Here is a 25,720-nt window from a genome sequence, read left to right as displayed (position 1 = left end):
AAGGCTGGGTAACGGTAATAGCGCACCAATTAGTGCATGCGATGCCAACATATGCAACGATTAAGTAATATGATTATGTGAGACGAAATTATCTGTTATAAGTTTATAACAAACAATGTATGATTTCGAAATAGATACGGTCCTCATATTGTTCGTTACCTAATTTTTTTCTTTTATTGGGACGACACTTTTGTTCTTTGTTTTCTATATTGCCACAGATGATTATGAAGTCACATTGTTGCGATTTTCGCGGTGATTATGATTATTTTTAACCGAATTCAAAAAAAGGAAGTTTTCAGTTTGATCTGTGTGTATATATGTATGTTTTTGACCGATTATCTCGCGTTTAGCTGAACCGATTTTGATGCGGTGTTCAGCATAGTATTTTCCAAACTTACGAGAAGGTTTTAGGTACCTATATTACCCAAACAAAAAAATGGAGATTAGCAACATAACTTTTAACGACGGTGCCATTAAAAAAATGGTCTGTCGAATAAATGCTTTTTCTTTCTTTATTTCTTATTCATTATAACAAGAATGTTTGGTAAACATGTTGCTGTCAAATCACGTTGAAATCATACGTATAGTATTATTGCGTCTACTGAGGAAGTGTACAGTAAAGGAAATATGGATTTGTATTGGAAACCTAGTTTCCTTGTGTACAAGGCTATGAATATCTATGAAGAGAAACTGACTGACAATAGACAGGCACAAAACATAGGTCGTATCATAAAGGCTTCGAATTTTCGAAGATATTTTTTTTAATAATTAATTTATTTATTTTCTCATCATCAATAGGGTTTATGACGAGGTATGTAAATTAAAAATCTATTTAGTCCGTCAGTTAGGTAATGAAAAAAATATAAGACACGTTTTTTTTTTATTTTGTCATATACGAGTAAAATTAATGTTTAAGAGTGGGAACAAATGTCGTGGGTAAATATATTAAACTGTATTTTACAATGGAGTATGTTTAAACCCATAGGAAAATGAGAACGCAACGGTAACTAAGACATACCTAATATACAATATGTATGTAACTTGATACATACATACAAAAGCTTTACCGCTTTTGATTAAACTGTACAAGTACCTAGGTGCGGTAACATCACACTACACTTGACCAACATAACTAAACCTCTTCTTACATACAAAATGTTTTCAAAACGGGACCAAGTTATACTGGTTATGTTTTATAGTATGTTACACTGGTATTATAGCTTGAGTAGCTGCTCCTTAGTACTTTATATCAACTGTATCGTTGCCTAGATACCCGCCACTCACTCTTTGTTTATGTTTGCATGCCCTACGGTCACTGTCAAGGGTAGGGTGGCTAGGAGTTTCAAGAAATGAATGTGACTTTAGTTTTCTTTGATAAAAACATTAACACCCTTGAATGTGTACTTCGTTGTTTTTCGATCTTTAATTGCGACAAGAAAAGTGTTACTGAGTTTAGTCGACAATTTCATTGAAAACTTTTCTGTAATTATAATCTGGGAATTTAGCTGATGTGTGGCTTCTAAGTCAAATGCCTCGTCCTCTGATGCATGAAACTCATAGCACATCTACAGCATCAACAGCTTATTAGTGGCCACTGTTGACCAAAGGTCTCTTCTCAAACGGAGAAGGATTATTAATCACCAAGTATGCTCAATGCAGGTTGACGATATCAGATTTATAATTAGAAATTATAAGCCCAGGTTTCCTTCACCGTTTGTCAGTGGTGTCTAAATAATCTTAGAAAGTACATATAACTCGGAAAAGTCACTTTGGTACTTACTCTTATGACACCTACATGGCATAACATTAAATAGTATGTAACTAGAATACCTATGTCTCTTGTCTGTCATTGCGTCAAAAGAGTAAATTTCCCGCCAAACAAATCCAATATGGCGCACCTAGCAAGCGTCCCTAATAAGAGCTATAAGTTCAATGAAGGTAACCCAAGCAATTTATGTCTACAGCAGATTGCTTTGTATAATCTGTTACACGGGGCCCGGGGGCCCGGGCTCCATCATAAATAGGGGCCCAGCTACCCAACCATGGGTTATCCGATCCAGTGAAGTTCAGTTAGGTGCCTACTTCTGTTACTTGATATTAAGTTGCGTTTTATTTTTTATGGTAATCCATTTGCATTAATGTGTAGTCTAGATGTTTTGTTTCGCGTTTAGTTTGATTCTTTGTTGAACTGCATCACAAATATTATTTTGTTTTGTTTTCTCTGAAAATGTACCTACCCAAGACTGCTTCGTTGGCCAAGAAGTCGCAAGTGCGACTGCCGGACAGCTGGGTCTCGGGTTCGATTCCCGGGTCGGGCAAAGTATTACTGGGCTTTTTTTGGTTTTTCGAAAATTTCCCAGTAGTAGCATGGAGTCTGGAATTGTGCCCAATATAAGGCAATAGGCTCACCCTTATTACATGGGACTTATAACACAAATGGTGAAAAGTGGGTGTACATTGCATAGCGGCATTACGTGTTGTAATGTGCACCTCTGCCTACCCCTTCGGGAAAAAAAGGCGTGATGTTATACGTTGCACATGTCCACATCCAAATCTTATTGAAATTAATCACGATACAAGAGATTATGTTGATCATTTTCGTGACTATTTTGATCTACTTTTAGCCCTCGTATATTTAGCAAGTAAGTAGATACCTACTTCAAGAAACCACAAGAACTTTCAGAACTACTTACTTACGGCACTTAAGTAAGAAGCTCTCTTAACATGAGACCCATATATCAACAGGCAACTAGTTCAATTTCCACATAATTTCGAGCACGACACGATAAATTGTCGCCGACCATCCATCATGCGCTTACGCACGCTGAAAGCGACAAGGCCGAGCAGCAACGTTTTGATTTACGCATCACTTTCATCCCGATACCGTTAAAGCTTTTAAACCGGCTGATATCGACGAAAGTCGGTAAAGCAAGACGGATGGTGCATAGCCAGCTCTTGCTTAATTTTATGCTAATGGGCGCAAAGCGCGTGTGAAACGGAACGGAGCGACGCAAGCGCATTGTCGCTAGGGATTTGTGACTTTCGTAACAATATCTAGTATGATGAATGGGGGAAATGCGTTTAGTTTGTTTAAGTGGGCACTTAAGATGCATTATTTGTTATGGTCGTGTATAATAGAGCGGTCTCGCTCGGTAGTTCGTTTAAAGAGAAGTTGTAAACAGTTTCACGTGTGATGCATTGTTAAGTAGCGTTTTCTGATTGGTGGTACGCGGAGTGGCTGTTAATAGTACTTTATTATGTAGTTAAAAATTGACAGTAAAATTCGAAAGGTAGCCCTTTGCGATCGAAAATAATAAACACGCATAGATCAATAAGAAACTAGCTAATTATCACTTAAAATGTGTTTTCAGGACCTGTAAAATCACAACCAATAAAATATGACACATTTTTTTACCGTACGTACCAGATACGTAGCATAGATTTGATACAATACAGGTCTTTAGCAAGAATCAGACCCTCATGTACCTACTTATGTGAGATTCAGGAATACATATTTTTGAAGTCAATTGGATAAGGACAGATAAATAAGTGTGTCATCGTGTACTATCATCTGTTCCTAATATAACCTTGACAATCACTCCTAAATATAATCAGGTTAATTCTGTAAGGTCTGTAAGGTATATATAGTCCTCCTTACCGATTTCGGTAACGGCGACCTTAGAGAAGCTATTTCCTATCGTGGGCCCTGATGTGACTGGCCAGACCGAACTTAGTTTTAAAAATCCGGTCACAATTAGAGCAGTAAAGCTGGCCGGCAGAGTTGTATGTGTAAATATAGGAGGGCTTGGGTAAGGTGTAAGGTCTGTAAGGTACTCACGTTGCCGAGGAAACCGCTGCAGGGCTGTATCTGGGGCGGCAGCGGCGGGAGGTCGGGAGAGCGTCGCGCCCGCGGACTTGTGCGCGAGGTCCGAACCGGCTCCGACTGACCCATCGCTCAGTTCATGTGCATCGCTGGAACAATAGGAGTTAGATAGTTGATTCATTAAGGATAGACTGAAAATAAAGACAAAATATTGTACTTCCAATAGAGAGAATAAGAGAGAAACAGCGAAAGACGAGTCTTTTTCAACACCGTCAGCTTTAACACATTAGACCATGACCATTTAGATACGGCTCAGTAGGGCCGATGCCCGATCAGGAGATGCGGACAACCTAACAGGTTACCGGGGCTCCGGCTCAAAGCAGGAGAAGGAACGGGGTGCTTTTAGGCAGTAAGATTCTGACAATACCTCTCGCCATGCCCAAGGCGGGAGGTGTCTATGGAATATTTTCCCCTTAAAAAAATTCATGCAATTACTAAAAGATCACAGAATTTCTATTTTTCAATAAATACCTACTAATAAAAATAGAAACTAAAATATATTTTGTAGTTGGGTAAATACCGCAATTTATTTGACAAAGGATTTTATTTCGCCAATAAAACTAAGATTCCAATTTGGGCTAAAAGGTCATTTAGATCTTCCATCTTCCATTAGACGGACATTTTGTTATTAAGGGTCAACGTAATTAACCTGTGAAGTTGTAAATCATAAAATTTGCCACATTTAGGATATAAAATGAAATAGGTACCTAATATACTTTGGTAATAAAACTTTCTGATCGTTATAAAAATTACAGCAATATGTCGACACTACATTACGTAAAGAGGATAGTTGCTTATTTTGATATATTTGATCATAATTTGATTAAAACTAATGGTGGAATTTTCAAACATGTTTTCAGGCACTTATAATTAATAATATTTGTTACCGAATTACTATGTGTGCTATATGATTTAATTAAATTTTTTGAGGCGGAAAATCATCCAATAGTTTCTTCTTCTCCCTTAGGCGAGACGAGAGGGAGTGTCAGTCTCTTACTGACTACAAACCACCCTGTTCCTCCCATTCCTACTACTGCTTTTAGAGCCGTAGACCCGGTAACCCACTAGGTAGTCCGCAGCATCATTTAATATGATAACATGAAATCATGTTTTCACATAAGTAAGTTTCACATAGTACTGCTGAAGAGTTCAAAGTTCGATTGATGAAAATAGAGCAGACCGTTTCTATCGAACGAACTTTCTAGCATGATTATATTTTTAGTTTTAGCGATAATAAAATAAAACCATATTGAATACTATATTTTTATCATGTAAATATCATTCGAACTATCTTAATTTTCAAGTTCAATAGCTTTAATGATAATTTCATATATTTTAATGACTATTTAATACAAAATACTTACGATACGATGTTGATAAATAGTTTATCTAAATTCTTATGTTAATTTATGAGGAATAATTAAGATTTTATAATGATTATAATCTAATGTGATGAAATAAAGATAACGCATGTCACCCATTTTGCACATAATTTAATCTGTCTATTGGATGATTCCATTAAAGTTATTGTACCTATTCGTTCAGTTTTAGAGTGGTCAATGAATTGTATTTCATTAATTGTTTTAGTAAATACCTAATCAAAGTATCATACGTAAATATTGAAACAAGTTTAAATACGTAGAAAAATCGTTTGCTCCAGTTACCTATCTCTTTGTCACTTCATACATACATAACCTCACGCCTGTCTCCAATAGGGGTAGGTAGAGACAATAGAACGCCAACTCACTTCATCTCTATAGTTATATGTATATTAAAATCAAAGTCTGTTCGTTAGACTCGCAAAAACTAGAGATCGGCTGGACCGATTTGGCTAATTTTAGTCTTGCATTATTTTTGGAAGTCCAGGGAAGGTTTAAAAGGTGAGAACAACATGTATGGGGATTGGAGCGGTTTGAAGTTTGCCGGGACAGTAAAATGATATTTAAATTACTTCTAAATAAATTCCTCTTTTAAACCTAAATCTGCACTATATTTATGTATTTAGTGTTCTAAGTAAGATACGACTTTTTTTATTTAGGTAGGTACTTTGTCAACGTCATCGTTATTTATACTGATGGCACACATTCGGACTACTATCATTCAGCTTCCAAAACGGTGCACTTGGTACAGTTACCCACTTATTTAGATTAATTGTCTGTAAACGATGCCCAAACCATTACAAGCCGACATACAACACGACATTTATCACATTAATCATTTTATTTCACATCCAATATCAAAAACTCAATTAAAAAACTAGTGTGTCAAATCGGCTCCATATCTAGCCAAGAAAAGGGGGGTCATCTGGAGAAAGCGTAAGACAATTCTAAACCATAACACGTAGAAAATAGAGTGTAAAATACTTTGTTCGTATAGGTTAGATATAGGAGAATTTTTGTTCTTGATAGAATATAACGTTATTTTTGTAGTGAAAACTAGAAAAACACGATTTAGTGATTCCGGATGTCTGCCTGCCTAGTATTAGTGTATCGCACGTTGACGGTTGCCTGCCGAGGTCGTTTGTTCACCTCGCGATTGCTTACCATTATTTAATAACTCGATTGATAGCTCACACATAGGACCCACTCAGTTTTAAGTCAAATTTCTGTAGTGCTTGACGACTGGGCTTCTCCCAGTTGTACAGTCTCTTTTGTGCCTTTAGCTTAAGTTCGATTAGTTGGATTCTGTCTCTTGCTTTAAATTCACCGAGGGTTTGTTTTTTCTTCTCCTCTAAAAATATCTTATGATTTATTTCCCTGAGACGCACCGGACTGCAGTGTTCCGGTGTTTTCATGGTTGTATCTACTATAGATCCTGGCTTACAGGAATTGCAGCGGTTTCGGGTGTGTAGTTATACCCCAATATCTTTACACCGCTAACATATTGTACCTACGATTATTTATAAATAATTGTATTACCTAATGATGTTACCTAATTTTAGAACCTAAGTTTCAAAAACTCAACGTTAGTAACGTTTTTAATAATTGTTACAAATTGAATTATAATACGAACCTGACAACCTGATAAGCTATTTATTTTCATTTGCAAATTATCATAATCATAAATTATTTATAAATTCCGTTAATATTTATTATGTTGAATGTAGATTCGTTTTTTTTTTTTGTATTTCAAATAAATCCATATTAATTTCCTGGGCGGCTTTTTACAACAAACGTTAGAATTGTTATAAAAACTAAAAATTAAAAACTCTGAGCACATACAGAAAGACTGCCCAAATAGGATTTTAGCATTTCATTCCTGAATTCTAGACTGGGCATACATATTTTGGTTTTAGAAATTCTGATAATTATGGCACAAAATGTGATAACGAGCGAGCTTATTGAATTTTCCATAACCAGGCTTATGGAAAATTAAATAGCCTCGCTCTCTATAACATATGACTTAAAACATAACTGACGAAGAGCGAATGTCATCTACATTTTCCTTTTTTACCTTTTTAATAACCTATGTTTACAATGTTATGTTATCATAATCAGCCTATAAGTGGCCACTGCTGACCAAAGCAGTTCAAAAGACTCTTCTCATACGGCGAAGGTTTAAGTATTAATCACCAAGCTTGCTCAATGCGGATTGGTTATTCCAAACTTATAATTAGAAATTATAAGCCTATGTTTCTTCTTGATGTTGCTCTTCACCGTTTGTCAGTGGTGTCTAAATAATCTTAGAAAGTAAATATAACTTGGAAAATGTCACATTAGTAGGTTTCGTCCCACCACGTCATCATTTTATGTTACATTAGCTTAAAAAGCAAACGCAGTATTATACTTTCTTTAATAGGTAATACTGCTACTGAAGTGGTGATTAGACGTATAATGTAGAGTAATGTAATAAAAAAGTAATACCGGGTAATATACCTCGATAAACCATCAGTTTCATATAACTCCCACTTACAGTTTCATCCGATTACCAGAGTTAACGAACCTTAGTTGACTGATTTCATTTATTCATGAGTTGATTTATAAATACGGACAATGAATTATTGCTCACGTTTACTTTTATATTATGTAACAATATGGTAATCATTCGTTATTTGTTCGTAACTCATGATGGCTCATAAGACTTAGTTACAACTTTATATTCATCATCAACGCCGAAAGCCGAACGCGCTCTCGTTTCAATTACTTTAAACGTAAACTCATACTAAGGGCACAGGTCAACACAACGACAGAGGGAAGTAGCGTCATCTTAATTCTTAATATACGACTCGAGATATTGCGAAACCCCTTCAAGTAAGTTAGGTACTGCTGATTGGTTGGATTATTCGAGCCATCCAATCAGAACTCCGAACGCGCTCTCGTTGCGATTACTTTAAACGTAAAGCAAACTCGTTCTAAGGGTACTGATCCTATATGAATATCGAGATAAAAAGTAGCCTAAGTATCTTACTTTCCGAAAACAAACCTTTCAAAAGGTAAAAGAATTTTTAAAATAGACTCGTAGAAATCTTGACACTTTTGTCAATAATGTCACTAAATGCAATCTTTAACTTTTCTTATAAACTTTATTCCAATAAATGCCTATAACTAAGTACATAATTATCATCGTGTACCTATTTACAAATGTCGGTCATTAGTGTAGCTGTAGCCTGTGCCTCAAGTTGTCGACTAGTTCAAGTGTAACTGGTCAATAGTCAACCTATTTACTTCATTTAATGTCAAATTATTACTTCGTTTACATGCTAAGTATCTTGTACATCGGTATTGCAATATCGGAGTGAAGTTCTCGATGTTACTGAATAATTATGAGATGTTAGCTCTATACCTGTTCTAATTGAAGGGTATTTGCATCATTCAAATTCAAACTCTATGATGTTCGCAATAGATATTAGGCTGTCATGTTATCCATAGCTGCGGATAATGCAAAAGGTTACCGGGGATCCCGCTCAAAGCAGGAGAAGGAATGGTTTTTAGTCAGTAAGAATCTCTCCCTCACCTAAAGCGGGAGAAGCCATTGGATGATTTTCTCCACTAAAAAAAGGCTGTCATGTTGAATTTTTAAGTCTTTATTTTCACAATGAGAACCTACTTGTAGTATTTTGTAGGTTTAACTATGTCTATTTAATTGCGGATCGCAACCATAACACGCATCTTTTCATATAAAAAACATAAATGCTAAGTCTGTTTCCACCAGCGCTATACCATGTGTATCATGAACACGAGAACCTATTTATCATTGCTCTTGAGTGCAGTATTTACAGATTGATTTAGGTTTCCTGATTTTGTCCCGGTGCCACAAACTGTCCATCAGTCAATGAGCAATTTAGCACCTATTATGTGGAAAACAGTCTAATAATGTATTGACTATTACAGAAATAAGAAAGTTTATCGTTTATTTGTTTCAGTGACTTGCCTTTTTGAATGGGCCTTTAATGTATCTTCTACTTATCCACTATTCATCCAGGGACCAGAAAAACAGATGAGGCCCAGTAGGGCTGATGCCTTATCCGGAGCTGTGGACTACCTAACGGGTTACCGGGGCTCTGGCTCGAAAAGCAGGAGTAGAAACGGGGTGATTTTTAGTCAGTAACAGCCTCACTCCATGTCGTCGCCCAAGGCGGGAGAAGTCATTGGATGATTTCACCTCCTTAAAAAAGGTCAGGAAAGTCAAACTCCGTTGATAATATTTATTTATAATAACCTAAATTCAAAATAAATTACTCAAATTATCACTTCCGAAGTCAATTCTAAAAAATCTAAACATTATAGCGGTTACGTGTTTAAAAACTATAATTCTAAAATCTGGCCGACAATAAATAAGTACTTAAAATAGATGACTTTTACAAAGGAACGTAAAAAGCTAAAATCTCATTCGAATTATCTGTGAAATAAATGTTGAGCGCTAGACACGCCGACACCAAATTCCAATCCTTTATTTATAAAGGGCCGTGGCTTAAATTATAGAGGGTGAATCGTCTGTAGTTAAACGAACCACGACTCATGAAGTTGTTGGAGCTTTTTGTACTTTTTACTGGCAGGCATTAGATCGCAACGTCTCCGCGGCCATTTATTAATGCGCCGATAAAGACCGAACGGCTTCGGCTGCGCTCGGACAATTGCGCGGGCGTCGATCCATAGACAGCGTCTCTCGCCATTATAAATTTATTGATTTATACCACTATGTGTCTCAAACACAACTATTTTTATTATATGACAAAATTATCAACGATCTGCATAGTTGCGCCCACGCAGCCGGAAATGGATTTGACAAAATTAATTTACCTACCCAACCTGATTCTCATCCATATGGCTTTTGTCGTTTGTGGGATAACTAGTTCCATATGTAATTGCATGTTTAAAATTCAGAATTTTAATATTTATCGTTTCGCTTATCCGTGACATCTGTTGGCAATAAAAAGTTATTTAAGTGTTTCAATTGGCGTTTTATAAATGTGTTCTGCGAGTCACGACGGCTCGCCATTAAGGAGACGTAATGTAGCAGGAACTTCAATACTTAGCGGGAGCACAGATGTGCACGGAGCGTCATTACCTACCTCGGTGGTCGCGGCGTCGTATAGGTGATAAATAAATGGTTATCTGACCGGATCGACGCATGCGCCGCCCGCCGCGTGGGAACTACGCCGTGCTTTCAAAACAACGCGCCCGCACTTATGTTACAGCCGTAGGTATAATTGTTACAAGTGATACTAACTTTCTAAAAAGTTGTATAGAGTTACTTGTTTTATGATAAACTTACAGGTTTCTCTTGTCAGTACGCGTGTCTTAACCGAGTGTGTCCCGATGTGCTATTGGAAGATTTAGAGATCGGATGGAACCTGTGTCGTTTTTATTGGAGAGTTGAGATACTTACAAAGTCAAGTATCCATCAAGTTTGTAGAAAAAAACTTTGTCTTATTGTAATTTTTACACTCATCAATTGTTTGTTCAATAAAAGTTATAAAGCTTAAATCTAACACATCCGAAAGCTCTAACGTTCTCCGAGACCAGAACACGGCATTGACATTTGAGTCAGCAAATTAAAACAAAATATAGACCAGAACTATTCTAACAAAATTCTCAAGTTCGTTTCTCAGAAAACTCGCGCACGAATTGTTTTCAAAGTTTTTATTACGTTTATTTCGCAAGAGAACGCCGTGAAATGCTTCGGATTCTGTACCGCACGAGTTTTGACGGCGCCCGCGCCGCTGAGACGAATAAAGCTTTTTGCCGGTCGACCGACCACAAACCTATGTTTGTACATTTCTGTTAACATGTACCTTATGTCTTTAACGGTAAGATTGAATATCGTGAGGATTGGAGGACATCTGTGTTGATAGAGATCAAGTTAGGCTGGTACCGTAAGCCAGCGGTTTGACAAAGGGAGTCAATTTGAACGTAGATATCAGGGGATCGTTCGTGACTCATCTGTCTATGGTGATTATCTCGAAACAATATGGCGGCGTACCGGCGAACTCGTGAGGTTTGCAGTTCTGTCGTGGAAAGAAAATTGAGAATAACTAGATGAGGTTCTTGATCTTTTATTATTGAGCTTATCAAGTTAATTATCTTTGAGCGTCTCATTGAAGATGCCACGCTTCTTTCGCAAGATTGTAAGACTGTCTACCTACTATTTTGGAGTGAATGCAGACTAGTCATTGTTCGCAAATAGAGGTGATTATTCCTAAGAGAAATAGGTAGGATGTATTTTAGTTTTTACACATGTGGTTAACCATGTTATAACCATACCAATGTAGGCTACCTTGTTACGAGTAGTTATATTATAAAGGACCAGTATTTCACAACAGCCGTACTGAGTAAGGGTTGTGTTTTGGAAACCAAACCTCTAACCCTCTTTATTTTAAAGCTTTTTGAACAAGGTAGATTATAATTTTTTAATAGAAAACTAATCTTAGTAACACTATTTTTAATCTCAATTTTCCTTGACAAAGGAGACAGACAAAAAAAAAAAATATTTCTAGCTAGGTAGCTACCAGACTAGCATCCGTCGTCGTTTGTAGAAACATGAATCATAGCGTTTTTCTAAGAGCTCCTGTCATGGGAACACTCACGATCTATTCAGCCAAGACATCTGATACGAGACCGAAACATAATACTAGTGACAGAACTAGTGAGATGATGATTTCTAGTGAAACTTTATCTGGTAACGTTAGTCTAAAGATTGTAGGTAAAGTCGACTGTTTAACTTGACTTAGGTACTAGAATTGTACTTATTCCATGTCGAATTATGCAACGTCACGCCTTTTATCCTCGAAGGAGTAAGCAGAGGTGCACGTTACGGCACGTAATGCCTTTGTACAATGTACACCCACTTTTAACCATTTGTGTTATAAGTCCCTTGTAATAGGGGGTAAGCCTATTCCCATATTGCGAGCACAATTTCGAACTCCGTGCTACTATCTATCTACTGAGAAATTAACGAAAAACCGAATAAAGCCCAGCAACACTTTGCCCAATACGGCCATCAAACGCGAGACCCTTTGCCCGGTAGTCGCAATTGCGACCTCTTGACCAATGAGGCAGTCATGCCCATGTCGAATTGAAGCGAGGACAGTATAGGCTCAAGTAGTGATGAAAGACAGTGAAATATCCTGCTGGGCAGAAAACACAAGCAAATCCGCCAAGACGACTCACTAAAGTATGAAACCAAACAAAACCTAACCTAAACATTAAACGAAACCGTCACTTTAAAAAGATTATCGGATAAGTCTTTTCTGTAACGGACAAAGAACCATTACATTACAATAGAACAGTTTGACCTACACAATAAGGCGACGTGAACTAGTCATCAATATTTTACCAAGCACGCAACAACCGCCTCAAATAAGCTCTTTAACACTGCAAGAACCAATTACTTAAACCTCTTAGGAAATATTAGAAGTATTAGCAGCGAAACATGATCATACATTGTTAGCCTGTTAAGCTCTTAGTATTGGTAACTAACAGTGAAAGGATACCTTGGAACTTTAAAACGAAAACGATATATCTAATGCCCAAAACACGAACGTCTTACACAAGTATCAAGATCTTTTGTTAGCTATCTTCCGATGGATATCTGAACAAGAGTGTTTCAACTAAACTTGATACTAGATACTTAACATTGACAGGAAAATAGATCGTGCTTACGAAATTGGTGTTTGTATGCAAAATTTTTGCGAATGTTCGCAAGACTGACATTGTGTTGAAATTCTTGATAGAATAGGTTTAATATGCGTTATATTCTGTTGACGTATGTGTTGTAGACACGTTTCTTAGACCTGAATGGGTAGATTGTGCGTGATATGTGTTTCTACGAATAAATATTGTCATTAGTCACGTTTGCTAAATATACCTACGTAAGTAATATCAGCTATACAGGTAGGTATTTTCCCCGAATGCTTTAGTTAAGGTAGGTTCTGTAGTGCAAAGATTTGTCATCTAACACCATATTTTCAGATTTAAATTAAGGTAGGTACTGAAGCGCTTTCTGTTCGTGGGTTAATACTCATGGCACTCAGATACTACCTATATGATATATGGGCAATAATAGAAACTCTACAATTCTAGGTACACCTCATTATTACCACTATCTTTACACTCTATAGAAGTCTAAAGAGTTACGTTGGCATCCAAACTTTATAGCACCCACAATCGTTAAGTTGGCATTGAGCCTAACTACATCAGTAACTTTAAAAAAATAAACCGATTCCACAGCAATACTCTTTTAATTCCGTCCCAACCCCACTCGTATCGATCCTTCGCGTGAAAAAAACCGATATCATATCTCCGATCTTAGATAACGTATGGGAAGAATACACCGCTGTTTATGGTGTAGCGTGGACAATGGGCTGGTGGCGGTAATTACTAGAGGTGCGCGTGGGCAGCCGATACTGCCTCCAGGACTATTGTGGCTATCTCGCCATCTCACCCTACTAATAAGACTGGCTGATTTGTGTCCCTCCTCAAGCGTCCATTAAAAAGGAACTTATGTTTTGTTTGTTTATTATTTATATACATACATACCTACATAACTTCACGCCTGTCTCCCATGGGGGTAGGCAGAGACAATGTACCGCCAATTGCTACGACTCTTACATAGGTACTTCTTTCGGTTCATCAACAGTCATCAGTCTTTTCATGCATGCTCGTCGGTTAAAGGTACTTTTAATTTAGCCCTTCTTTAATTAATAATTTGTTTTATAGCGTAACATTAGTAGATACCAATACCTACCTATATGTGGTGAATTATCTGGATAGGAATACAGAATGTAGAGTCAAATGATTAACAAAAATACGGTAATTAAAGCATGCACCTCACTGATCAATCAGCACCGTATATTGACACCCGAGACAAATGCATTGCCGGCCTTTTAGTGTTGTGGCTGTTTGGCCATATTTTGACATGATAAATAGGTACCCACCTACTCAAGTAGGTACGCAAATAAGCACTAATTCTAAATAAATTGTACCTCTATGACGCTAGTTCACAAACAATACTTAATGGTTGAGATTAAGCTTATTTTTCTCTCAAGTGTCTCACGATTGGCAGGCGATATGAGGATTGCAGTTAGGGCATTGAAAATTACGTTGTGATGACACACACACACACACAACGTCACGCCTTTTATCCCCGAAGGGGTAGGCAGAGGTGCACATTACGGCACGTAATACCGCTATACAATGTACACCCACTTTTCACCATTTGTGTTATAAGTCCCATGTAATAGGTGCCATATCCTGGACACAATTCCAGACTCCGTGCTACTACCGAGAAATTTTCGAAAATTCGAAAAAAGCCCAGTAATACTTTGCCCGACCCGGGAATCGAACCCGAGACCCCTTGTTCGGCAGTCGCACTTGCGACCACTCGACCAACGAGGCAGTCATTGTGATGTTTGACATTGTGATGACTGGCTTCAAAACCCGACCAAGGAAGCTATTGCTATCTTCTGCATTTTTTGCATGTCAGTAAGTAATACAAATTGCATTGATTTATGTACCTAGTTGCTTTTTTCATAGATGAGTAGTCTATATGCACATTTCAGATCTTCTAGCTTTAAATCCAACTTCAACAATAAAAAAGGAAATAATTCGAACTTAATTGACTTGTACATGCGTGCTGTATCATTATTAAATCAACCTGCACAATTCCTTTGACTGTGAAATTATAATAATAGACAGTGCAAACGTCTACATAGATCTACCATCCAATACTTGTTCATGGTTATTATTTTGAATTACAACTGTAGAGTCATGGATGGAGTGGCTTATTTTTAGAAGCAATAAAAAGCGGTTGCCTGTCTAATAACACCTCAGCACCTATTATGCAATAAAATAAAGCGAAAATCTATGAAATTATACAGAACACCGGTACCCACTTACCTAGATGTTAAATTACTTACGAAGGAACGTAGTAATTTGAAATTGAAATATTTAGATTTAGAAATATCTACCAATCTGCAAATTAGTAGACAGAGAGTTACCACCGTACTCTGAGTCATTTAATGGCTACTTAATCCAGGCCTTAGCAATTGTTTTCGATACAAAATCGTCACTAAGGAACACTAGTTTAACTAATCATTTAATGTTTCTGAGTGTGGCAGTTAGATGACTTTATATTTTTAATAAGCTCTACCTATTTTACTATGAATTTCATATAGATAATAGAGTCAACGCATAATCTTATTTTCCAAAACATGTAGATGAATTTCCATTCAAGAAATCTTTCTATATGGCTATTTACTTAACCTTAGTTTAGAAGGCTATTACTAATTACTAAATGCGATTACTTATGTTCTGTTTAATTGTTTATGAAATTATTATATTCTACAAGGCTTTGCAACATCAGTTGAGTGAGAGATTGAATAACTAATTAAACTCTGTCTGAACATTGTAATGGCCAGCTAGAGCTAACACTTACTTAACACTAAACTGAAGTGCCTATGTGTATGTTAAAGGATTGTCAAGTAGGTATGGCGTTTTCCATTTCAAATAAATCAGCACTTATAATAGCGATTACAAATCTAATATCTATTACCTAGTTTTCAAAAAATCTTCTAACTTTTTATTTAATACGTAAAGAAATCAGACTCTATGAATAGGTACCTATTACTCACTTTACCTACCGTTTTGTGTATTGTTCCCAACTTTGTCACTCCCATTTACTACCTAATTTTATAGCTACAAGTCGATTGGTAGCTGCAATTTTCAGTTCAGGATTCCATATAAGGGATTCGAGGACATCTACAGTAAGCTTGTTTAATCTGTCGGTACCTAATACTGTTTTATGACCAGACTTTCTTGTTTCTATGTTGCAAAAAATATAGACATCACCGACTTAGGTATAACGGTTCTAATATAGATTTATTGTGTTATTTATTTACTAATTTTACTAGCGGAATCAAACAATGTGTGAAGTCAGAAAAGGCCTAAGTTGGTGCCTATCTGCTAGGCTACTCGCTTAGAAGGTTCATAATCACGCAGAATATAAATAGGTAATATTGTTTCAGTGAGTTATCGGTTATAAACTAGACTGAAGAATAATCTCCTTAGAATAAATCTTGTTAGAACTCCTCAACCGAGCCATTCAACTTGAAAGATAAATAAAAGTTCTTACCTTTCTCCGAAAAACAAGAAAAATACTAGCCGTTGATTACAACAGTTCAAACACTAACAGCGTCCAATAGGTACACAATATCACACGTGAAATCTGTTCGTATCACTGCAACGTCCGTTTACTTTGAGTTATTATTTTAGTTCGATAAGACCGGACGGTTCACTGTTATTTTGAACCGGCGTCTCGCTCGCAACGAAGCACCGCGTGCATTTCAATGGATGAAAGTGTAAACCGTGGTTTTTGTATAGCGCCTTCTCGTTTGCGCCGGCGAGCGCGAAAAAGACAGAGAAGCTGTACTTAAGTTTAGCTTTTTGAGTGGAGCGACAACTTCGCCCACTATTTTATTGTTATTCTAATTCTTACATCTCGAGACTTCTTGGAGGTTCCGGTAACATGTTTACAGAAGACCCCAATCTATGTATGTATTCATAAAATTCAAGGTAAGTTGGTATGAGAAATAAAAAACAAAATGTGGATCGATCGTTTATTTTTATTTTCTTCCCACAGGTGGCAAGAACCAGAGTAGCGAGCACAACCTAACGTATTAATGAAAATGGTAACTATTTTCAGGGACAACCACTTCTAAATGAATTAACAATTTTCAAATAGGAATCTGGTACAATCTAATTCCAAGTTCATAGGTAAGATAATTATTATTGTTACATCGTTTATTAAACTATACTTCATTGCAAAATAAAGGTGCCAATTTTCGCAATAAGTAATAATTAGTAAATATCGAAAATTCATATTCATTATCAGTGAGAAAAATCGTGAACTTTGTTTTTACATCTCTTAATTTGCGGTGCAATTTTAAGTTATGTGATCCGAAATTAAGATGTGTAATCCCTTGTGTACTGCTCCTACCCCGGCCTATAAGATATTTTTTTTAATCTCTAATGATTTTACGAAACTTCAAAAAAGAAAATAAAATGATATAAATTGATATGAAATGTAAACAAATATGCATGTAACCAAGGCCACTTATTAGCTATCGGTTACAAGCCGACTTGTCTCTGTGAAGAGAGCATTACAACAAACTTTGGATTTTTTTCTACATATTTTTTTTTTATATTTTTCTTCAAGTGTGCTGATTTGCTACGTGTCCAAATTACATTTACACAGAAAAACATGTTTGCTCTCGATAAGAAATAGATAGGTACAGTGTCAAACAAATATTGGTTACTTGCAGATAGTAAAAAAGTTGAAATACCAAATAGTTACTTATTATTTTAACGACAAAGTTCTTATGCCACTTACAAATGATCATGTGGCTCATAAAAAGTGTTTTGATGGTCGGGGACCAGTAGACCACCTTTAGGGACGCTTGCTTCAGCCGACCAATGACTCACCGTTGTAACAACGTGATAAAGTTCGTAAAACGTTGAAGCAAGTGATTCCTAAGGCTCGGTTAAATGGGACATAGATAAATCTATCAGACGAGTGAATATCGGACAGGTGTTATGATCAGTCTCCATAGATTTATTCATATCCCACTCAGTATTGAAGGAGCTGGCTTTGGTCTGGCTAGTCAATGATTATAATAAGTCCCCGTTACCAAATACCGTGGCTAGCTCCTTTTGTTTTCCAGCAAGCATTGTAACATTCCTTCAACACTCATTGGAAAACAATAATCATCCACTGTTGTTCTGGACAATCAGACAATCAAGTGCATAGGCACATTACATTTAGATTAATAACTAATCAAACATAATATTTTATGCGAACTTGAATCTATACTTTTTTTTTACTTTTTCATATATTTTTTATCGAGGTATCCTTTAGCGAATATCGTTAATGGAATAAGTACAATATAATATGAACTTATGACAGAGAAAATGAAATACATTACGTGACACGAAAAAATGAATGTGAATTAATTAGTTGAATGAGTTAAAAATACCCAACCGCTCTATTAACGTAGCTTTAGACAGTACATGAACATTTCAATATCTGAAACATTGTAGAGTCGTAAACTGGTGCACGTGTCTACTGTCTACCCGCGGAACATAACAAATATTTCAGATAAAGAAATTGACAAAAGAATTAGCGAACATATAATGATACATCATTTAAGAGAACTGAAAATGACTATACATTAATTTCACAATATACTAAATATATACAAGGATAGCCTTCCTGATGTAATTTTGTAATGATATTTTTTTTTACATTTTCCGTTTTCAGTTATTACAAACAGAAGTAAATCACACTACATAAAAATAAATATATAAAACACGACACATAAAATAGAAAAGTATGCACGAATATTAAAGTTTTATATGAAATTGTAACTAGGCAAGGCTTTCAAATGAAATAAATATAAGTTGTGGGGGCCGTGCACAGTACAAGTAAAGGTCGGCGCAGCGGGCGCGGGGCCGACTACTGGCTGTACACGCGACGCGACAATAGCACGCCGTCACCGAGCACCCCTTGTAAAATGAAAATATACGAAAATATAACATATACACTTCTTATGTTTTACATGAACTATAATAACAGTTACGCCTATATGAACTGTTACAATCCATACATGGAGCTGTAAATTATGTTACAATTGATGGTCACCGCTGCTCACCGTTCGACGGGCCGCCCTCTGTAACGCAAGGCCTGCCGATACATCTTATAAAAAGTTAACCATTCGTTTTCTGTAGGAAAACGTGCGTCCGCAAACGGTGATCAGCGGCGACCAGGCATATATCAAAGAAGAGCACGACACTTAGTTCATCGCATCCGACGACACTCTAGGGGCTCCGGTGCCCCCACTAACATAGTCCAGCTTCATACAAAACTGCTAACACCTTGAATTACCACTATCCGGCAGAACGCAGCGGGCCAACACTGCATCAACAATGAACACTAACCCGCCTCGCGCCTGCCACCCTACGTTATATAATACGGCAAATCAATAAAATCGCCGCGTGTAAAACTTATCAACATGGACAAAACGTAACTGTCCGCTCCGATCTCGTTCGAACCTCGGACACAAAGCCGCATCTCGACATGTCGGCTTGGAAACACTTTCAATTCAACGGTGGGTACATCTTTCGCGAACGACGGCCGAAAGGCGTACCCACCGTTGGACATCCGGAGATGCGTCTAATCATCTCCTTACATAATGTTCGCGTTCAAAAATGTTGCAAAAGAAAACAGAACAATTTACTTTACGATATAAAATTTTGAATGAATTTAGATCGCTTGGAAACATAAACGAAAAATACTAACAAAAATAAAATACCTGTTCTACTTATACTTTATATTAACAAATTATTAAACAAGTCGGGACGATATTATTGTAAGAATTATATTAGAATCGTCCTATCATGTTTGCTGTGGAATGCGATCGCCTCGATTTTCGTTATAACAGATTTTTTGAACTAAAACAAATAAAATATATGTATATTTCCCAACAAAACATTTTAAAATAAATATATAACGTGCAGAATGCTGCTGTTCACCTCAAGGCCATTATTTTTATGCATAATACCATAACATTTTTTGCATAGAAATCAAATTTCGTCGAAAGTCGACAGTGAAGCGAGAGCATTCCATCAAACATTCCTACATCAATATGAAATCTCTACAAAGAAAACATTGAACTAAAATTAACGTTACAATATAACTCCTCCTTCCCGTTCAATATCTACAATCATAAGATATGTTAGCACTTTTTCGCCTTTGTACCACATCAACCCTACACTTGGAGAAAGTAACGTTTAAGGCTTCGCTAATTAATCCTATTATTATTGCTAACTTTTTCATTCTAATGCCACTTGTAAGAGCAATCGAGCCACAAATGACATCATCTCGATACCGATTACGGTACGTCGTTTTCGAATATGAAAAGCTGGCGATTTCTCACTGTTGACATAAAACAATACGCTGGAAGGAAACAGGGCGGGGGATATATACAGAGTGCAGCACGGTACCTATTACATCGGGGAAGGGAACTACACAGGACGCGCGTCTAACGCGTTAGCGGGCGGTCGAGCGCCAGCGTGCAGCACGGCAGGAACCGCGCGTGCGGGTGCGTGCACGCCGCCGCGCAGCGCAGCGCCGCCGAGTGGCGCCGCTTGCGGTCCGCGCGCGCCTCCTCCGCCGCCTCGCAGCCCGCGCCCCCGCCGCCGCCCGCGCCCCCGTCCGCGTACTGCGCGTGCGCCGCGCTGATGTCCGACAGCAGCTCCTCCCACTCGCGCGACAGCTCGTCGGGCGGCGGCGCGGCGGCGGGCGCGGGCGCGGCGGGCGCGCAGCGCTGGCACGTGCGCTCGCTCCAGATGGAGCGCGCGGCGCTGGGCCGCATCTTCTTGGCGGCGCGGCCGCACTCCTCGCACGCCGCCCACGCGGCTGCGGCCGCGGCCGCCGCGCTGTCGGCTGGAGTGTCGGTCTGCACTCCCGCGTCGCTCTGTCGCAACGGGAAGCGCAGTCGCAGCCCCGGCTCGTCGAGGTCGGGGCAGCGTTGAGCCGCCGTGAGATTGAGACGCCCGTAATCGATGCTGCGTGTGGCGCGGTACTCTAGGTAACGTTCTTGCCCGGTGCCGAGATACAAGCCCCCCGACTCGCTGCGATGGAAGTCGACGGTGTCCGGATCACCACAGATGTCAAAGGTGTCACCGTCGGCATAGCGCGGTGGCTCAGCATCGTTTTCGCGGCGGATGGGGCGAAAATGAGTGCGCGCAGAAGTGAGCAGGTCTTCCCGTGGACGGGACGGCGGGCGTGGCGGAGGCTCGCGGGCCACGCTGTGCTGGCGGAGGCCGAGCGCTCGGTTGCGGCGCGGCGGCACCTCGACGAAGCCGCTGCGATCACGGCTATGATTGATCGCAGTGAAAGAGCGCATCGTATTGGCAACTGTGCTCAATGCATCGTAGATCTCGTCGCCTTCGTACAAAGCGAACGACTCGAGCTCGCGGGGCTCCGGCTCGACGACGTCGGTTAGGTTCAGCGGCCGGAAGCGGTCATGCAGAGCGTCGGCTATACGCGAGGGTGTATCCCCGCGGTCGAGCGGAGGCGGGAAATCTGCAGCTTCGGTAGACCAAATGCTCTCCGTGAGGGATATGAGACTGCATTTCTCGGCGGACGGATCAGCGAACAGGCGGTCAGAGGGTGATGACAGCAGATCTTGAAAGTCTATCGGAAGGTCCTGGTACTCATCATCAGGAGTGTTCTGATCCTTAGACCACAGAGCTTCAATGCTGCGATCGAACTTAGCCTCAAACTTGGCATAAAGTTCCTCCTCCATGGGCGTACGGACACGCGGGTTCAGGTCCTCGGTGATGACCCACTCGGCGTCAAAGTCGAGGCTGTCGTCCCATTCAGGCACCATGTTTTCGTTCATTCTAATTTTGCCTTGAGAAATTTCTTTGATCTCGTCTGTAACAGTGTTTTCACACGTACCGTAACCCTCGTCCAATGCTATGGCTCTGATAAACTCTTTCACCGGATCCTGTGTTTCCATATCCCAGACGCCTTCATGAGTTACCCACTCTGGTAGAATCTCTTTACTGTCGAAGGATCTGCTGTAACTGTTGCAACGCTTTTTGTTGTTCTTCTTTTGACCGTGGTAAGAGTTGCGACGCTCCTTGCCCGAGGTTAGTTTCTTGTTTTTAGTATTCCAATCTTTAGCTACTGATAATTCGCTTTGCATTTTGGTATTGGAATCTGGCGCTGACTTACGACACCACGCCGGCGGTGGGAGATAATATGGTAATGGCGACTCTCGACCTTTCTTTAAAGCCGGAAACGCAGCGTAATATCGACGAACAGCTTCTGTTTCTTCTACGGAACACGTGGGCATGCCTACTCGTGACGAACTTTCTTGATCTTTGATGTCTTGAAGTCGTGTGCACAGTTGATCAACAATGTTGTCAAGATTAGGTTCCTGGAAATAATTTATACATAATGTCAAAAGAAAATCAAATTAAATTCGCGTGCTACTATAATGTAATGGATAAGTACAGATATCAGCACATAATAACTCAACAAAACAAACCAAAATCATACAGATTGGGATATATTGACGTGCTGGAATCCATAAATATTCCTAATTCATAAACTGATATCTTATATCCAAGAATATTTAACTAGGTGCAATACATACATTTTTTATGTTTTAATTAACAAATTTTTCAAAGTAGAAGTTCTCGCATTTGTATAAAAATGATAGGTAGATTTTAGTAATATAATAAAGAATGTATATATTGCACATTTCAAAAATATTGGAAAGAACTACTAAATTATATTATTAACACCAGCTGCACTATAATAAAATGGATGGATAACTGAGAATGAAAGAACTTGTGTGACGGACTAAAGACTATTGAAAAACTTATCAAAATAACAAAGGAAAAATAGCATTGCACAATAAAAAAAAAACTAATAGGTATTTTCATGTTTTATCTGGATTGATCCTGCATACACTAAAAATATGATGTTGCAATAAATAAAAAATATATGCACACAATGATAATGCAAATAATTATTACAAGTAGCTTTTAACAATGGAACAAAGGAAGAATGCAGTGATGCTCCTAAAATAGTGTGCAAACCAAGGGGGACATCAAAATACAGTGGTGCGGTGCTTTCATAGGCAACAATCATTGAGGAGGAAACTTCCTGTACACTCGGACAACATGTTTCAAAACAAAAAACAAAACTAATCACTCCCACAAGGAAAACACAAAAGAATATTTCGGTCACAACTATATCAAAACCAAAAAACAATATCATGTTGCCTATAAAAATAACATATAACATTGGAATAGATGCAAAACCGACCTTTTTGTAAGGATTCTTATAATTGTTAATTGTCTTCATTTTTACATTCCCACTGTTATGGTCACTTTCCAGTGTTACTGAGCACTGCATTTCCTCTTGACAGTCGAAAAAACAATAATTAGTGCAAACTGATTATTATTTGATCACTAACAAGTTCACTAATCACTATTTCATCATTAGTTTCATTACTGGTTACGATATTTATTTTAGCCTATCATTTATTAACTACAGATCATAGCAAGATACTTGGTGATGTAGCATGTCATTGGAGATGGATTCTTTACAAGTTTATAATAATTAATAAGGTATTCACTGGCTGCTCGTAATATCTGTAGCGCTTTTACAATCTTGCTGTATTCTTGTTGCCCAAATGTGAATACAAATGATAGTGACTTTACAAATAATATTTACATTGTATTGATTGTAATGATGATGTTCTGAGTATGGGATAAGTATTCAGTGCGGCTTACCTGTACCAAGTGTGGGGATATCAGATGATGGAGTGTGGAGTTTGATGAATTTCTCTTGATGTGGCAGGCCAGCAGGCAAACGCCTGGCTCTCTCTCTTATGCTTACGCATCCTGTCCTTGATAGTGTCTGCCGTTATCAAACACCATCATCTTGTACAATAATCGTGAGTCCATTTTACAATCGCCGTGGGCCGTGTGATATAAATCGATCCTTAAATTCCTCCGTTACTAATACATCCTTAATTTCTTTGGCCTATTCTTTGCTAGTGGGTCAGTTTTTTTTCCTAATGCAGCGCTTGCTTCAATTTTTATGCAATCGCATTGTCACTAGCTAATAACAAATGACGCACTACGTGCACCCCTTGATTCTGCAAAATAAAACGATTTACTTTTACTATCATCTGTTTTGTTACAAAGGTCATTGAGATATAGTAAGCACAAAGAATTTCGTGTGCCGTGAGTACCATGCCCGCCCCGCCGTGCTAAATGGGTCGATGGCGCCAAAACGTCACCCGAGCGAGGGTGAGCGCGGACGAAGCCTCCTAGCATTCGCAACGTCACCCGAATAACACTTTTTGCTATACATCAACAAAGAGTACTATCACGCGCGCCACGGTAATTCTTTCATCGTCGTTTTGCTCTGAGTCATACTCTTACTACTCATTTCATCTACGATACGATGCAATTTCACAAATAGACGGCGATGTTACATGATGCACTTTCACTAAGGACGCGCCATGAACTTACTTCCGCATTGACACATAAAACAACAAGAATTAATGGAAATTACTCACCTGTAACAGTTTATACGGGGTTAAACTATCATGTTATATCAATACACACACACCCCACATGAAAAAAAACATGGCAGCCGCAATGAGTGAGTGAGAGTCACAAAATTATTTTATTTTGCGCAACTCCGTCAAAAGATTGGTATGACGTCTCATTATTGACCAATCGTATCGCTTCGCTTTTCAAAATCATTCAAGATGGCGACGGAACAGCCCGTGAGTACATTTCATACACCTTGTGATTCGTTGAAATATGACTATTGGCTAATCTCGTAAAACGATGTTACGTATCAACCAATGAGCTTCTAGAATTTCAAACCGGATATGTTCAACTTTCACGCCGCCATGACGCGGGAATTTTAAAATACAGATATTTTAGACATCGTGGGAGTTACCAGTACGATAAGTATAACAAGGTCAAAGTCCAAGGATTGATCTATCTCAAATAATAATTTATTTTAATTATCCTAGGATTGACTAGGTGAAATAGGTACTCTAAAATAAATATTAGTTCAGGGATAATTTCGTAGGTATCGACTATTATCTTTGAAGGTCGTGCACTGTGGTGTTTGAAGCCACGAATGTAGCGTGAATAAAACAAGAAAATATTTTTCATCGATCTCTTTATTCTCTTACTCTTTATAACTTTATTTATTAGTACATCGAATACAAGTATATCAATGTACTTAGCAGTGACTCGTTGGAAAAGTTACCAATACTGTTAGTACCTAGGGTAAAAGGAAATTGGAGCTACATTTGAACAGCAGAAAATTGATTGAATAAAAATATTATATAGGTACGAATCATTCATTAAGTGGTTACTCTGTTAGGAGTCTACTATATTCAACACTTGATATACAACATAAATTATCGTACAATCGTAAGTTAAAGCAATATTCTGAATGTAAACTGTTGTGAACAGCACTCTGCATTTACAGATAATATACATAATATACACATCCAAAGTTACATAATATATTAATCAGGTATCTAAAAAATTACCAGTATCAGTAATATCGTATCTGTTCATTCCAATTCAAAATTGAAAAGAAGTAAAAGTGTATCGCTCCACAATTTGTGCGCAACATTTTTGATATAACCACTAAAATAAACTAAAATAAAACTTAAACTGAATAGCGATCACAGAAATGCATCAACGTAATACAATACATATGAAACAAAAATAACCAGGAATAAATAAAACATTACAAGTAACAACAACGAAACGACTTTGTACG

General features: G+C 38.1%; 2 protein-coding genes across 5 annotated transcripts in view; both read right to left on the bottom strand.

The window, feature by feature from the left end:
- LOC118276266 (leucine zipper putative tumor suppressor 2 homolog) overlaps nt 1–25,720 on the bottom strand; it is a 108,637-nt gene that overhangs the window by 81,561 nt on the left and 1,356 nt on the right. Inside the window, exons 1-2 of one of the 2 annotated variants that reach the window (XM_035594517.2) lie at nt 16,454–16,632; nt 3,839–3,972 (exon numbers count right to left, since the gene is read on the bottom strand). In XM_035594517.2, coding sequence (XP_035450410.1) covers nt 3,839–3,952 — 114 coding nt within the window. In that variant the 5' untranslated portion in view covers nt 3,953–3,972; nt 16,454–16,632. Of the gene's footprint in view, nt 1–3,838; nt 3,973–16,453; nt 16,633–25,720 lie in introns of those variants that run through there. The other variant, XM_050707358.1, reaches the window with a different exon arrangement.
- Nucleotides 16,924–24,653, bottom strand: LOC118276263 (uncharacterized). Of its 3 annotated transcripts, none has more exons than XM_035594511.2 (4): nt 24,486–24,653; nt 23,692–24,059; nt 23,222–23,316; nt 16,924–22,325 (listed from the first exon to the last, which is right to left on the bottom strand). In XM_035594511.2, the coding sequence occupies exons 3-4, from the start codon at nt 23,309–23,311 to the stop codon at nt 20,418–20,420; spliced, it is 1,998 nt and encodes a 665-aa protein (XP_035450404.1). In that variant the 5' UTR covers nt 23,312–23,316; nt 23,692–24,059; nt 24,486–24,653; the 3' UTR covers nt 16,924–20,417. The 3 variants fall into 3 exon arrangements, with proteins under 3 accessions (XP_035450404.1, XP_050563311.1, XP_035450405.1); XM_050707354.1 differs by lacking the exon at nt 24,486–24,653 and adding an exon at nt 24,156–24,317; XM_035594512.2 differs by lacking the exon at nt 23,222–23,316.

This window comes from Spodoptera frugiperda, chromosome 31 (genome assembly GCF_023101765.2).
Source record: "Spodoptera frugiperda isolate SF20-4 chromosome 31, AGI-APGP_CSIRO_Sfru_2.0, whole genome shotgun sequence".
In the NCBI taxonomy this organism is placed as follows: Eukaryota; Metazoa; Arthropoda; class Insecta; order Lepidoptera; family Noctuidae; genus Spodoptera; species Spodoptera frugiperda.
This window is presented reverse-complemented; position numbering and strand designations above follow the sequence as displayed.

Excerpts from the sequence above, each read along its gene's own strand:
- LOC118276263 (XM_035594511.2), bottom strand. The coding sequence starts at position 23,311 with ATGCAGTGCTCAGTAACACTGGAAAGTGACCATAACAGTGGGAATGTA. Across the intron at positions 22,326-23,221 it reads ATAAGAATCCTTACAAAAAG|GAACCTAATCTTGACAACAT; the intron begins GTCGGTTTTGCA and ends AATTATTTCCAG.